Source organism: Doryrhamphus excisus, linkage group LG12, assembly GCF_037039965.1.
Source record: "Doryrhamphus excisus strain RoL-2023G ecotype Guam linkage group LG12, RoL_Dexc_Guam_v1.1, whole genome shotgun sequence".
Classification (NCBI taxonomy): domain Eukaryota; kingdom Metazoa; phylum Chordata; class Actinopteri; order Syngnathiformes; family Syngnathidae; genus Doryrhamphus; species Doryrhamphus excisus.
The window spans coordinates 10,214,340-10,229,737 of record NC_136368.1 but is presented as its reverse complement, the minus strand read 5'-3'; the positions used below and the strand labels follow the sequence as shown (position 1 = coordinate 10,229,737).

The window sequence follows — 15,398 nt, the reverse complement described above, 5'->3', positions numbered from 1 at the left end:
ACTTTTCTCAGAGAGTGAAAATTTTGTTAGAATTTTAAAGATCAGTCTACTATATTGGACACAATAAATTATTATTCATTAATATTCATATTCATTGCTCAGACCATGGTTTGTCCTTGTGCAGTACGGCTGTAGTGATTTTGTATCCTTGATAAAACATATCGCCCCTGCCGTCGTCAATGGAAGGGTTCTCCCTTAGCCAAAAGGGACTGTTGTGGGTTTATATTTGGCCGGCTATTGTCTGTTGTGGGTTCTTTTATATTATCATACAAGCACGTAAACATACAGATGAGGTGGAGCTCCACACATCTTCAACATGAATATATAACACCCTCTACTGGTATCGGTAGTAAATACCATAACAGACACATTAAACGGAGCACAGGTAGATCACTCTAATACACCACAAGGACCAAGAACACAATGTGCATTCATATGCTCTTAGAAAAATATGCATAAAAATTGCACTTAAAAACAACAGCGATTCTGCGAAAAGTGAACCGCAGTGTAGTGAGGGAACACTGCGTGGTTTTGTGATGGGGATTTTTTTTTATTACATTTGAACACATTTAGAATTAAATTTAACTTTAATTAAATGCCATTTTACATTTTAAAAATTGTACACTTTCCAGTCTTATTTAATTGCTTTGTTATTTTTGAAATTAGATAGTAGGAAGATAATGGGAGGACATGTTATTCTAGTTGATAATTTCCATTACCTATTGCAGTATTGGTCTTATTTTGTACAAACGGTGTTATGAAATACATATACACCCAGTGAAAGAAAGCATAATGCTTTAATTCATTACACGAGATGTGACCTTGAGGGAAGAGCTGCTGCCTATATCGGTATTGGAAATGCAGTGCTGGACAATATCAGATATCGGTTAGAAAGCCAATATTGAGCATCTCTAATTATGACTACCAAACCATCCACTTTATACATTTACAAAATGGCCCGCCCATCTTTTTGACGGTAGTAAGCTAAAGGTACTCAAAAGAGGTCATTTACTGCAGGACATTTATTAGCTCACCCATCATCAATGATAAATGGAGGGCAATGTTGTAAAATAGCTGATTGTCTGTGATTATATTATCCTTTGCTTTGGAGGAATGCAATAGGACACAGTGGAGATGCAGCTCGCAAATTTATGTAATGTTAGGACGTCGCTTTCATATCAGTAAAGGACAAGTGTAGTTCTTCTTCATGGTGGAAAGCATCCTCATGCCCCCCAAAACAATACCAGAGAATGTGAAATGATTTAATTTCAAGATAGTAAAGCAGCGTGCATATTGGACCTCCTTACATTGCATCTTCCGTATGAGAGTTCTATGTATTTTATTGGTCTATTATCAAGAATAACGATATCAAACCTACATTAAAGACATTGATCAAAAAACGGATGTAATAATAACAAAATTTCTTTTAAAAATCATTAAGGAAAGAATGACTCAAAATAAAACAAAATCCACAAAGTAAAATACATACATGTAGTAATACAGCAGTGTATACATGATGGCTCAAGCAAATAGGCTGAAGCACGAATGCTCGGTGTAGACATCAGCAGGGCCAACACCCAAATCAAGCACAGGACAAACGACCTGAAGTGACTACAGTTGAAATGAAAGAGTGAAATTAACCAAAACAATATGCATCTATTCTAAATTATTTGTATTTTCTCAGTCTTGTGATTGCATGTGCACAACATATAAGCATCATACACTTCAGAAACCGAGTGTAGTGCCTGCTAGTAGCTGTGATGAGCAGGCAGAAAAAAAAGCAAGCCTCTCTGGACATAAATATGTCCGGCATCAAGATATATAACTGGCAATTCCATCTGCAGTTGAAGCCTTGCCAATTGCCTTTCACACCCTCTTTCCTCAACCTCCAGTATGCATATACACACAAGTGCAAGCACGGTCCTGTGAAGATGCAAAAATGTAATGAAGGGGTCATGGAAGGGATATCTATGTTAAATGGAGGATTATGTAAATGTATCCATAAATTGTAATGCCTTTGTGTAGCTCTTGCTTCTAGATGGCCATTCAAGGTCTTTTCAGATCATACTGGATGTCCTTCAGTCCTTCAAAATGTTTTGTTTTATTAGGAAAATAACTTTCCTATTCATGTCACTTTGAATCAGTTTTTACATTTCAAGATGTGTTGAATTGAATTGCTTTACATTTCTTGTAACCTAATGTTGCGGTGCTTTCAGCTCAGCTATGGTCATCTAAAGATTTAAACGGTTTAATCACTATGTTGTTAATTTAGATAAATCACAATTATTATCCATTCAATATTAATTGTGTTACATTTTGTAGGGACATAAAGACTCATGACAGAATTGATAGATAGTGGTACAGTACCTAAATCGTTCTTATTCATCCATTCCAAAGGGTCCATTGAAAACCGAATCCTATTTTTCCTATCAGAAAAAACTTAAATCTGCTCCAAACACCTGAAAATATTCACATAAAATACGTTTTATAGTGTATAATTATAGTTTTTCACATAAATAATGTACTGTAAGAGACTTGTGACTTGTTAGTGAAGAACTACAAAGCCAACTGGTGATTATGTCACAGAGGGGTGACATTCTAGTGGGCTCTGCACATTTAAAGGCAATGAGAGTTGTTCATTTGATTGGTTAAAATTACACTTGGCTGTGTTAAACCCTCTCCCACCTTCTCTCCTCCCTCTTTGCCACTTGCGCCGGTGGGAGGTATGGAGGTGTGGGTGCGCACCGCTGCGCTGCTCAGCTCATGAAAATTGCAAAGTGAGCTGGCCACACCCCGTTGAGGCGGCATACTTACCCTAGCCCCATCAAGTTAGTGCCCTTATTCTTACTACAAACTTCCATCAAGGTTTGTTCTCCAAATAGATACTGGCTTGTGTGATTTTGTGAATGTCTGCATGTCAATGTGAATGCTAAGCATGAAGTGCTTATGAAGCGCATAAGCACAACGTCGCACTCTATGTCATGTGTTTATGGAAGTAAACATTTCTGTAATTTGTGGTCTCGTTGGCACATTTGTGGAAATATCAAGGATTTATATTCACATACGAACAAGGTCTTAGTTGCATTTGGGAAAATCTGAGTTGTACAGCTCACAAGAAAAGAAGGACAGGAAAAAATCAGGTACAGGTCACATATGTGCCCAAACATCTGAACTGACCTTCAGTGTTAACATTTCATTGTGAACTTGTGCGTTGAATTTGGATTTATGAGGCTTTTTTTTCAAATTATTCAGAGTTGACGTAGGAAGCAGTTCTGACAAAAACTCTAAAAAGGCAGCAGAGAAGAAAGCTGCTGCACATAAAATACAGCATGACTAATGCCTCGTCAGAAATGACAAGACCCAGTCTTTTCCCACCGACTGAGTGACTTCCCTATGAATGACTTCAAAGCAAAGTCTGTGCCACAACCCGGACTTGAGTTGTATACAGACTTATGATTCTAGCAAAGCAGCATTTGCCCAGCATGATGACTCCGGCTAAGCCCCTGTGAGTGGCCTTTGTATGTGAAAATGACCACTGAACTGCTGGGTGTCTTTTTTTTTCTTTGAGTATTTCAAGATAAGCATTTATTCCGCTGGTTTTGCTTGTTTGCTCTTGGCATTTGGTGGGTTGGTGATGTGCCCATGTTCACTCCAAACCAAATTGTGTGCATTTAATCACCTCACTGGAAGATGACTGGAAATGTAAAAAACTAAAAAATCTGATGACATAACTAAGCACTGTGCTGTGGCTCTGATTTACTGTATGAGGACCTCTGGAGTTGAGGAAGAAACATAACTGCAGGCTGCTGAGGCACACTGGGTAACGGAGGGTGCAGCGGAAGTGTCGGCTGTCATGTTTTTAACAGTAATAAAATGGCAGCATTATATTGATATTGACATCTGATGCTGGTGTGTCCATATAACGGCACATGTGTGTGTCTGTGTGTCTGTGTGTGTGTGAAGGGGCAAGGTCAGTGCTGTAATCTGAGGTGAAGATAATGTCAGGATATTTAATGGGGATAAGAGCTAAGCTAAGAAGAATGAGCATTAGTCTTTTTATCATTAAATATTAAAACTGTCAGGGGAGCACAGCGGGGCCCTTTTCATTGACTTTCATGCTGCATGCTAATAGTCTTTTTTACCTCGAGGGACCGCCAACACTTAACCCACCCTTTGGTGCAGCACAAAAGCTGAAGATCAGATTACCGCCCAGTTTCTGAGGATAATCTTAATGTTTGGTGCATCCAAATATAGACCACTGACTTTATTTCTACCCTGCCATGCTTTTGAAGGAATAAAGCCCAGAGCACTTTACATATGGACTTATTTGTCAGCCTTACAATTGGATGCATTTTAATCATGAAATATTGTAGACGTATTAATATCAAAGAATTGCTATATAAGCAGAGCGAGAGAAAGAGGATATTCCTATACAGCATGTTGTGATGCATTTCCGGTACAACACCAACAGAGGGCAGCAGCCTCCTGCTGTAAAAACGAAGTCTGGCCATCCCTGGTGTGTGTGCTGAGGGAATCATGCAGTCATGTGTAGCTGCAAATAAACTGTTTCAGGCTCACACACAACATGCAGCACATCTAGCCTGGCTTAGTTGTCACAAATACATGGATTTAAATGTGTGTAAATTTATCTCCACTAAGTTTCTCTCCAACATTAGCATCAACCTTTCCCTTCATTTTCCTTGCTTTGACATTTTTTGTTATTATGGTGGTTGTAATTTCACGCCCAAACCATCACTGGACTAACTGATTGTGGCTGGTTGCACAGGCTCCTGCCTGTGGATATGCTTAAGCTGGCCAGCCATCCATTTGCTATCGCTTGTCCTCCCAAGGGTCACAGGGGCATGCTGTTAAGTGTCAGTCACAAACGCTCTTTGAAATGAAAACAGGAGATGGCCCACGTCGCTGGGAGCCAATTGAAAGCCGTGTAGTTTTTTTCTGCTTTTTCTTTGATACTGTTAAAGGTGAATGTCATTGGTCAAGATGTGTGCCAGCGTCTCTGTGTCCACACTGAGCTATGAAGGGGCGGAGTTAAACACACAGTGTGGCAGTGCTGCCAACTTTGTCTGTTGTTGAAATGTGGCGATATTTCAAACTCTCTTGGTGACATATTTACAAATCTAGCAATTATTTCTGAATTGTTGGAGAAATTTCTAGTATTTGGGGACTGAAAAGTGGAAGCATGTATTGTTCTGCAGTTTTTGTTCGTACTCCGCTGGCCCGCCCTGCTCCAAAGCAGTCACAAGGGATCAGTGACTTTACACATCCAAGCTTTTTTTCACTCAGCCATGGCATGTCGACTGGGCTCGGCTGGCTCAGTAGCCAGCCCAATGCAGTGTGAAAGGTAATGTAATGTACTGTAATGTATACATTGTCTCTCAATATTTTTTGACTAATAATAGGCCCTAGTCGACCAGTCCTGGGTGTACCCTACTTAAGTCAGTAACAATAACAATTAATTGATGTCTTATTTTTTAACACAATATAGTGAGGGAGCAATATTGTAACTTGCATTCTGAAAAAGTGTGTACACCCCTGATACACATGTACTCATATACACAAACACTCATTTATAAATGTAGTAAATATATGAAGTCTTTACATATTTAGAAATATATTTGATAGAATTATAGTGTGATGTACATCTTTGGGACTTGGTCATTTTAAAAGTAGCTTGCAGGGTAAAAACGTATATTGGTTATTGTACAGCCAAACCTAACAAATTAGTCAGCAGAATCAAGTTCCCAAACAAAGTAAACAAAAGTTAGTTCCTCAGTTTCTGCAAAGAACAGATCATGTTTATTTTAGAGTTGGGACACAATAGGCTATAGATCACAATAGATTGTCATCTCATCATCTTTATTATGTGTGTGTGTGGTTTTTGTTCACAGTACAATGAAGTTGTAGCTGTGTCCTTTCTCCCTCACAGTGCGCCGCTGAGTGAGGGGTTCAGGAGTTTCTGAGTATTGGTTGAATTTGTGCTGTTAATTCACTTAAATATGGCTGCAAAATAAGTTGCAGAGTTTTGGTTTTCATTGGACCCTTCGTAATGGATTAAAGACAATAGCAGAAGTTTCACTGTGTCATTATCCTAAAAGCATATGCTATCACATTTAATCAGGCGTATAGATAGAGATTTGGTTGCAAGTATATATTTGTGCGACTGTATATGGATTCTAAAAAAACAATACAATTTTGTGTCTTTTCATTTTGTGAAACATTAGACTTCAACCCAATTAAAAAATTTATTCAAGTCACTGGACAAATTATTCTTTTCCCGTGTGGTTTTTTCTTGCTTTTGCTGAAATGTCCAACGCCTCAACAAAAATAGAAATGCATTTAACAGCAGGCAATCAGGAAAGCCATAGATTTAAATGTAATTTCTCAGAGATGACCCAATACGTGGCCAAAATTGCCTTGTACCGGAACTAATTTGTTTAAAGATGACCAAAAATACTTGCCCATTTATTTTTTTGAAAAGACAACACAAAGTTCTTTCAACATCCAGTCATTTGACTTGAGCTGTTATCCATACGCAGTCTGAATGAATAAAATATGTAATTCATGGTTCATCAACTACATTTGCCAAGGGCCAGAATTGTTCTCAGACACTTTGAGGCCCAAATATATACACCCCTGATCAAAAATTTAACATCAATTTAAAAATTGCAAGAATTAACATACAACCTAATTTAGTCGGCAGCCAATCGCATGGCACATATAGACAAGACAATCATGCAGAGTGTCGCCAATTAACCTAACGTGCATGTTTTTGGAACGTAGGAGGAAACCGGAGTACCTGGGAAAAAACCTGCGCATGCACGTGAAGAACATGCAAACTCCACACATCAGGGCCGAGAGGGTTATATTTTTTGTCATTAGAGAATAAAACTTTTTTTATGTCTCATGTTTGGTGCTCTCGTGCAAATTCCAAACATGAAATTTTGGGACGAAGATGAAGCCCTTGAAGACTTTTTTTGTCCTTAAAACCCTTCACAACCTTTATTTGGGCCAAGGATTATTCCATTTAGTTTAAAATGATGTTTTACTGTGCACAACAGCAAAGGCGTGCTGCAAAAAGCATTGCTTATGCAACTCACCAATCTGACTACACTCAAAGAAAGAAAGAATTTTTTGCCTATGCCATCAATCAAATCAAATGTTATTTATACCCCAGGACTTTAGCCTGAATTCAGTAATCAATAGTTTTATTGCAGGGGCTGGAAAAAAGTTCTCATAGGCCGGATTAGGCTTGTGGGTTGCCAATTGATCAATCCTTGTTTGCGCACTCACTGTTGTTGTTCCTAACATCCTGTATTCCTGTTGTCCAGGTGTGAATGGTTGTTTGTCTATATGTGCCCTGTGAAATTTTCTAAATAATTTCTATAAAGTATAATATAGTCAAACTTATGCATGTCTGGACTGATTTCTGGAGGCTGTGAGCAGAACAGAAACAGAACAGGCTAGCAAGAGTCACTGGGATCAAGTGGGTGGAAGGAATGATGAGGTGACTATCTGTGTGGATAGCCTCTAGAAGAAAAGGACCTTTGCATGAGTAGGTGTGTTGATGTAAAAAGTTATATGGAGGAGAGGTTGTAAAAGGCCTACAAATCAGTCAGTGAAGAACAGCAGAGATGTGATGGACAGGACAGGGCTCTCTAGGAATGAGTACACCACGATCTGTATCGGTATCGGTATTTGTAGAGGGCGGGGCATAAACTGGAAGTGGGCGTGGTTTACCCAGGAAGGGGTGGGGCTTACATTGGTACTATGTTTGCAATTGCTGATTACTATATGTATTCTTTATTAGTATTCCACAATATGTGTATGTATGTAAGTGATTGTGTATGTATGTAAGTGACCTGCAAAACATTATTTAATTATTTCTTTCATGATCTGTGTGAAGTTGGTAAGCACTGTTCCCTGCATTTCTCAAAAAACACAGCGTTCAGTGCTTCACGCAAACTTGAAACCAGCCAAATTAGTAGAAAAGAGCAGACGGAAAAAAAAATACCGGCAGTGACTGAAACGAGCCATATACACCTGCCCTGTGAAATACACCACATACAAAACAAGTATAAGATTGTAACATGCATACTGTAACATATTGAGTATATTATTGAGTGTAATATTTGACCAACTAACAAAATTCCTATATTGTAAGTAGCACGCCTGTTTTATGATGACTTCATGGAAAAAGACAAACAAATAAATTTCAAGAAAAAAAGGGGTCATGCTACTAGTACCCTATTCCCAGTGATGCTCTTGCTGGGGTCAATGTGAGTTTTTGTCATCATTTGTCTCAATTTGCTTCTTTATATTTCAGTCCTACAGACTACAGCATGGGCTGGCAATGGACTTGAATGGAAGTTGGAAATCTGATAAACTGATCAATGCGTAAGTGAGAGTCTGTCGCTGTTGCTTCATATCCCGCCTCACTCTGCTGTCCTTTATGACCTGGGAAAACATCACCCGCAGCAAACGTGGTGAGTAATGACAGTGGTTTCATCTGATGCCCTCTTGTCAACTGCCCATGGCCTTGATATGTGTCGGAGGATTTTCACACTGTTGAATTGTATGTCATGTTATGAAGGAAAGGAAATGACATGTCTGAAGTGTCTTTTTACATGTCTCTGCTTATTTTAGGCTAAATCCACATATACACAGATATTTATAAAAAATCACATTGTCCTACCTACCAGGTCAAAAAAAGTGCACACTTAGAAATCACTGTATTTACTGTATTGTCAGCAGACCGATAACGTTTAATGGGAGATTAACTGTCGGCTTATTTATGTTAAGTTCAACATTCAATTTTCTAAAAACGTTTAATTGATTATTGTGCTACTATAGAGGCTTTGTATCCTCAAGCCCCAAAGATGATATACAGTATAATGTGTATAGCAAGATATTAAATATACATACATAACTGTTTAATTACAAATTCAGAGCATATCTGTCAAGATTTTCCAAAACACAACCATGACTGACGGTTAAAGTTAAAGGGATGAGCGAGTACATCACTGTCTGAATCTGTTCACCCATCTAAATGATCTGTATCCCTATGTGTAATCAGAGTGGGCGTGGCATACATTGGAAGTGGGCGGAGTTTAACAAAAATGGGGTCAAATTTCAAGTCAAGTTTCAAGGCTAGCGAAACAGGGACATGCTCCCATTTGGCCCAAAAGCAAAATGTAAACCAGTTATTTCCATTCACTTGGCCTGGTTGGGAACCTATAACTGACAGACTCACAGAGGTGTGGCATTGTTAGCAACAAGTACGAAGTGACATTTTGCTTGAAAAGGAAATATTTGTTTTTACATACATACATGCATGCATAGATAGATAGATAGATAGATAGATAGATAGATAGATAGATAGATAGATAGATAGATAGATAGATAGATAGATAGATAGATAGATAGATAGATAGATAGATAGATAGATAGATAGATAGACAGATAGACAGATAGACAGACAGACAGACAGACAGACAGACAGACAGACAGACAGACAGACAGACAGACAGATAGACAGACAGACAGACAGACAGACAAAAATAAGTCGGGGGTCTGGGGGCCACCCAGCCAGGTCCAGGGCGGAGCCCGGTAGGGGGCCCAGGGGGGCGAAGCCCCCCGGAAGCTCCCAACATTTCAGCTTTTGAGGGCACTAAAACTGGCATACAATGAAAGAAATATTAAGACCTCAAACAACAAAAATAAATGACTAAAAAACATGGAACAAACTGCATTCAAAGTAAAATTAATAGATTTCCATAGGTTTGAATATGTGACTCACAATTTCCTTTTAAACACGTACGTTGAAGTCAACACCAGGTAACTTAACATAGTCGTTTTCTTTTTGCAATCAGTGCATGCAAACGATCAGTCGCAACCTTCCTCTTTTCTGCTTTTTGATGTGCCAGTCTTGCAACTTTCGCTGCCTTCTCGTTTTTTTTCTTCTGCTCAGCTCTACTCTCTTTCTCATGTTCTCTCTTTCACCGTGTTCCGCCATTACGGGTTCACCGAACGCGTTTGAAACGCGACGTGTGATTGGCTGAAAGACGATACAACCAATCACAGCAAGCCTACTAAACCAGCTCATTTTCTCGTCGACTTCGCGGCCAAGATGCCGCCTCGGCCCGATCGGACACGATATACCGAGACTGTACCTACACCTACCCCCCCCCCCCCCACCCCCCACAATTTTCTCAACGAATTTACACGAATTACGAAAATGGACTTTTGCCAGAAAAATCCGCGGAATTCCGCGGATCCGCGGAAAATTCCCATCCCTGCGACAGACAGATAGATAGATAGATAGATAGATAGATAGATAGATAGATAGATAGATAGATAGATAGATAGATAGATAGATAGACAGATACATAGATAGACAGATAGATAGATAGATAGATAGATAGATAGATAGATAGATAGATAGATAGATAGATAGATAGATAGATAGATAGATAGATAGATAGATAGATAGATAGATAGATAGATAGATAGATAGACAGACAGACAGACAGACAGACAGACAGACAGACAGACAGACAGACAGACAGACAGACAGACAGACAGACAGACAGACAGACAGACAGACAGACAGACAGACAGACAGACAGACAGACAGACAGACAGACAGACAGACAGACAGATAGATAGATAGATAGATAGATAGATAGATAGATAGATAGATAGATAGATAGATAGATAGATAGATAGATAGATAGATAGATACACAGATAGATAGATACACAGATAGATAGATACACAGATAGATAACACAATAACAACATTCACTGAAATTGTGTTGTGATGAGTAGCCAGAACAGTTCAGTATGACACAAAAAAAAAAATGGGCCAACAGATACGATATGTACGATGAGTCAGCAGCGGTCCCTGTTTAGCTAGCCTTGAAACTTGACTTGAAATTTGACCCCATTTTTGTTAAACTCCGCCCAACACATATCTATCTATCTATCTATCTATCTATCTATCTATCTATCTATCTATCTATCTATCTATCTATCTATCTATCTATCTATCTATCTATCTATCTATCTATCTATCTATCTATCTATCTATCTATCTATCTATCTATCTATCTATCTATCTATCTATCTATCTATCTATCTATCTATGCATGCATGTATGTATGTAAAAACAAATATTTCCTTTTCAAGCAAAATGTCACTTCGTACTTGTTGCTAACAATGCCACACCTCTGTGAGTCTGTCAGTTATAGGTTCCCAACCAGGCCAAGTGAATGGAAATAACTGGTTTACATTTTGCTTTTGGGCCAAATGGGAGCATGTGTTGTGCTCACAGTAGCTACTTGCAAATTGCTGAAAGCAGAAAATATGATCTCAGCATGTGGTGCCACAGAGATCATCAAAACCTCCCTTTCTGTTCCCCGGCAGCAATTTTTCCTTATAAATTAAAATTGTTCGTCGCTCAGAGACCATTTTGAAAAAGTACAAAGTGTACTGCAGATGGAAGATGCTATCCCAATACAGCTTGCAGGTATTAAGGCAATTCTATAAGATGTGACAGTCAAGTGTACGCAATATTCTCTTTGCAACAATAAAAGTACAGAGTGTGCACTGGTTAGTTCAATTACTTGGGGCAAAAAATGCTCCAAGAGCCATTTTGTGCCGAATCTTCTAAAACATCTGCTGTGCACAAAATATTCTAAAGTGTGCAGCATTATAATGCTCATCAGCATGGGTGCCAAGAGAATGGTGTAAAGGCCACATTGCTGCTCCTTGGGCTTTCTTCCCAGTTCTTTGGAATTTTTTCCTTTCATTTACAATTGGAGAATTAATTACTTCTCCCATTGCAAAAAGGTCAGCAAACAAACAGTTTTGGTACAAATCTGAACCACAATTGGGCCAACGCTGATTAAAATGTACTTTTTGGGTAATGCATGCGTGCCTTATTTGGGTCATATTTTAACTTGTTTTTTGCTGATCTGGACCAGTTCTGGAAGAAAGCTGTTGCAGATCTGGTAAATGAGTCCACACCGGATTAAGCCCATTGTCCTAAAAGACAATGGACTAGATGCATTTAACCAATATGGGCTGAAATTTGTAGTACATATGACCCATATCCGGTCCAATTATACTTTGTTGGGAATGAGTCAACAATCACACAGGTTGTCAAACTGTAAGTATCAAGAGTATTACTTACAGCGCTGGACTCTTCATTGAGAAGGAAGCTAGACAAAGAGAGCTCAGAATGAAAGTACACAGAGTTTATACAGCCCTTGTAAAAAGTGAAAGTTAAGTTTGTGTGAGTGACACTGAGTCAAACCGGTACAATGGTGACATTGTAATGTACGCTATATTTGTAATCTTATTTACATTCGTTACATTTAAATCATTAGTATGCTTTTTCTGACTTTTGTAAGACAGCAAACTCATGAAGGATTTATGATTCAAGAGTTGGCTGGTAACATTGTTGGAAGTGCCTGTCAGCTCAGACTAATTAGTATGAGACTACCACGTTATAGCATTCCCATTTTCCCTCTTAATTATTAAAAGGAAATTCTACAAACTCATCTGAATTTTGTGGAGCCAAAGAAGAAACTATTGAATGCAGCAAAGAGAAATCCATTTGTGCTAATAAAAGCAAGCTGGTGGTAACTTAACGGATCGGTGAATTAAACTCACTCTTAAATAATGTACAATGTCCCTTAGTGCTGGGACATAATACCAACAGTTAGACATTACAGCTATGTGTACTCAACAAAAATATAAACAGAAAATTTTTGTCATTCTTGAGCCGACAACACGTTTTCTATGTACACAAAATGCCTATTTCTGTCCAATATTGCTCACACGTTTGTCTAAATCTGTTAGTGAGCACCTTTATGGAGATAATCCATCCATCTCACAGGTGTGGCATATCAAGATGCTGATCAAGCAGCATGATTATGACACAGGTGTGCCTTTGGCTGGCCACAACAAAAGGCCACTCCAAAATATACAGTTTTACGATATTATATTGTACTGTATTACTTTCCATCTGCCCACAAGAATAAAATTCCTTAATTCAGGTTAGAGTCCTGCCATTAAACAGGGGAACTTGGGGGTATGTTAGCTTAAGACCGGCCTAATTTTCCAAATATATACATCTCCAAAACATTACAAAAGCAAGGTTATGGGTGGTGAGACCCACATAAAATGTCCAGTATATATATACAGTGCATCCGGAAAGTATTCACAGCGCTTCACTTTTTCTACATTTTGTCATGTTACAGCCTCATTCCAAACTGTATTAATTTAATCTCTTACCTCAAAATTCTACACAAAATACTCCATTATGACAATGTGAAAAAAGGTTTTTTTGACATGTTTTGAATTTATTAAAAGTAGAAAACAAAAAAATCACATTTACATACGTAAGTATTCACAGCCTTTGCTTAATACTTTGTTGATCCACCTTTGGCAGCAATTACAGCCTCAAGTCTTTTTGAATATGATCCCACAAGTTTAGCACACCTATCTTTAGGCAGTTTTGCCCATTCTTCTTTGCAATAAGTCTCAAGCTCCATCAGGTTGGATGGGAGACGTCTGTGCACAGCCATTTTCAGATCTCTCCAGAGATGTTCGATCAGATTCAAGTCTGGACTCTGGCTGGGCCACTCCAGGACATTCAAGGAGTGGTTCTGAAGACAATCTTTTGAGATCTTGGCTGTGTGCTTCGGGTCGTTGACCTCAGGCTGGGGTGAAGGTTCATTTTTCAGCAGGACAAGAGCGCTCTGCAGCAGGTTTTCATCCAGGATATCTCTATATATTGCTGCATTCATTTTCCTTCTATCCTGACTAGTCTGCCAGTTCCTGCTGCTGAAAAACATCCCCACAGCATGATGCTGCCACCACCATGCTTCACTGTAGGGATGGTATTGGCCTGGTGATGAGCAGTGCCTGGTTTCCTCCAAACGTGGCGCCTGGCATTCACACCAAAGAGTTCAATCTTTGTCGGGCTGCCATGTTCCTTTTACTAAGGAGTGGCTTTCGTCTGGCCACTCTACCATACAGGCCTGATTGGTGGATTGCTGCAGAGATGGTTGTTCTTCTGGAAGGCTCTCCTCTTTCCACAGAGGAACGCTGGAGCTCTGACAGAGTGACCATCGGGTCACCTCCCTGACTAAGGCCCTTCTTCCCCGATCGCTCAGTTTAGAAGGCCGGCCAGCTCTAGGAAGAGTCCTGGTGGTTCCAAACGTCTTCCATTTACGAATAATGGAGGCCACTGTGCTCATTGGGACCTTCAAAGCAGCAGAAATTTTTCTGTATCCTTCCCCAGATTTGTGCCTCAAGACAATCCTGTCTCGCAGGTCTACAGACAGTTCTTTTGACTTCCTGCTTGGTGTTTGTGCTCTGACATGCACAGTCAACTGTGGGACCTTATATAGACAGTTATTATATTTCCAAATCATGTCCAATCAACTGAATTTACTGCAGGTGGACTCCAATTAAGCTGTAGAAAGATCTCAAGGATGATCAGTGGAAAAAAGATGCACCTGAGCTCAATTTTGAGCTTCATGGCAAAGGCTGTGAATACTTATGTAAATGTGATTTCTTAGTTTTCTATTTTTAATAAATTCAAAAAAAGTCAAAAAAAAAAACGTTTTCACATTGTCATAATGGAGTATTTTGTGTAGAATTTCGAGGTAAGAGATTAAATTAATACAATTTGGAATGAGGCTGTAACATGACAAAATGTAGAAAAAGTGAAGCGCTGTGAATACTTATATATATATATATATATATATATATGTATATATATATATGCATCACTCACCCACACACAAAATTCAAGATTCTTTAGAGTACTATTTTTCAAACTTTGTCTGACATGTACTACAATGGTCAGTGATACTCAAGATAAATCACTAACACAAATAATATAGATCCTAGAGATGTGTTATGCATTGTGCACATGTGTTTATTAAAATGTGTTTAACAGGTGGCTGGCTGGCAGGAGTGCCATCATATTCATTCTTCTATTGAGGATTCCAGCAGCATCATTCGGCCATACCTCCTCCTGACATGGAGTCTACCAAAGTCCAGTCGGAAGGTGGCCTCAATGTCACCCTTACCATCCGTCTCCTCATGCATGGAAAAGTAAGCAAACACTGTGCATGATGTTTTCTTTAAGGAAGAAATAACATGTACATCGCAGAGGTTCCTTCACTTCTATCTATCCATATGCAGCACATCCATCCACACATTTTCAAAACTGCTTGTCACCATTAAGGTCAATGGTGAGCTCCACACAGATGTTTCACTGGTTGACATGTCAACCACTCTCAGCAACCATGTGGTTGTATGCAATCGTTTCTTTCCTTCTTGGTGATACAGCCAAGTCTG

The 15,398-nt window shown here is 39.0% G+C and overlaps 1 protein-coding gene across 8 annotated transcripts in view; it reads left to right on the top strand.

Moving 5' to 3' along the window:
* The window catches only part of pcbp3 (poly(rC) binding protein 3), a 45,656-nt gene that overhangs the window by 8,794 nt on the left and 21,464 nt on the right, over positions 1 to 15,398 (top strand). For 7 of the 8 annotated variants that reach the window (XM_078795023.1, XM_058081719.2, XM_058081714.2 and 4 more), the window contains exons 2-3: positions 8,345 to 8,504; positions 14,995 to 15,152. In XM_078795023.1, the coding sequence (XP_078651149.1) occupies positions 15,078 to 15,152 (75 nt within the window). In that variant the 5' untranslated portion in view covers positions 8,345 to 8,504; positions 14,995 to 15,077. Of the gene's footprint in view, positions 1 to 5,104; positions 5,363 to 8,344; positions 8,505 to 14,994; positions 15,153 to 15,398 lie in introns of those variants that run through there. The other variant, XM_078795022.1, reaches the window with a different exon arrangement.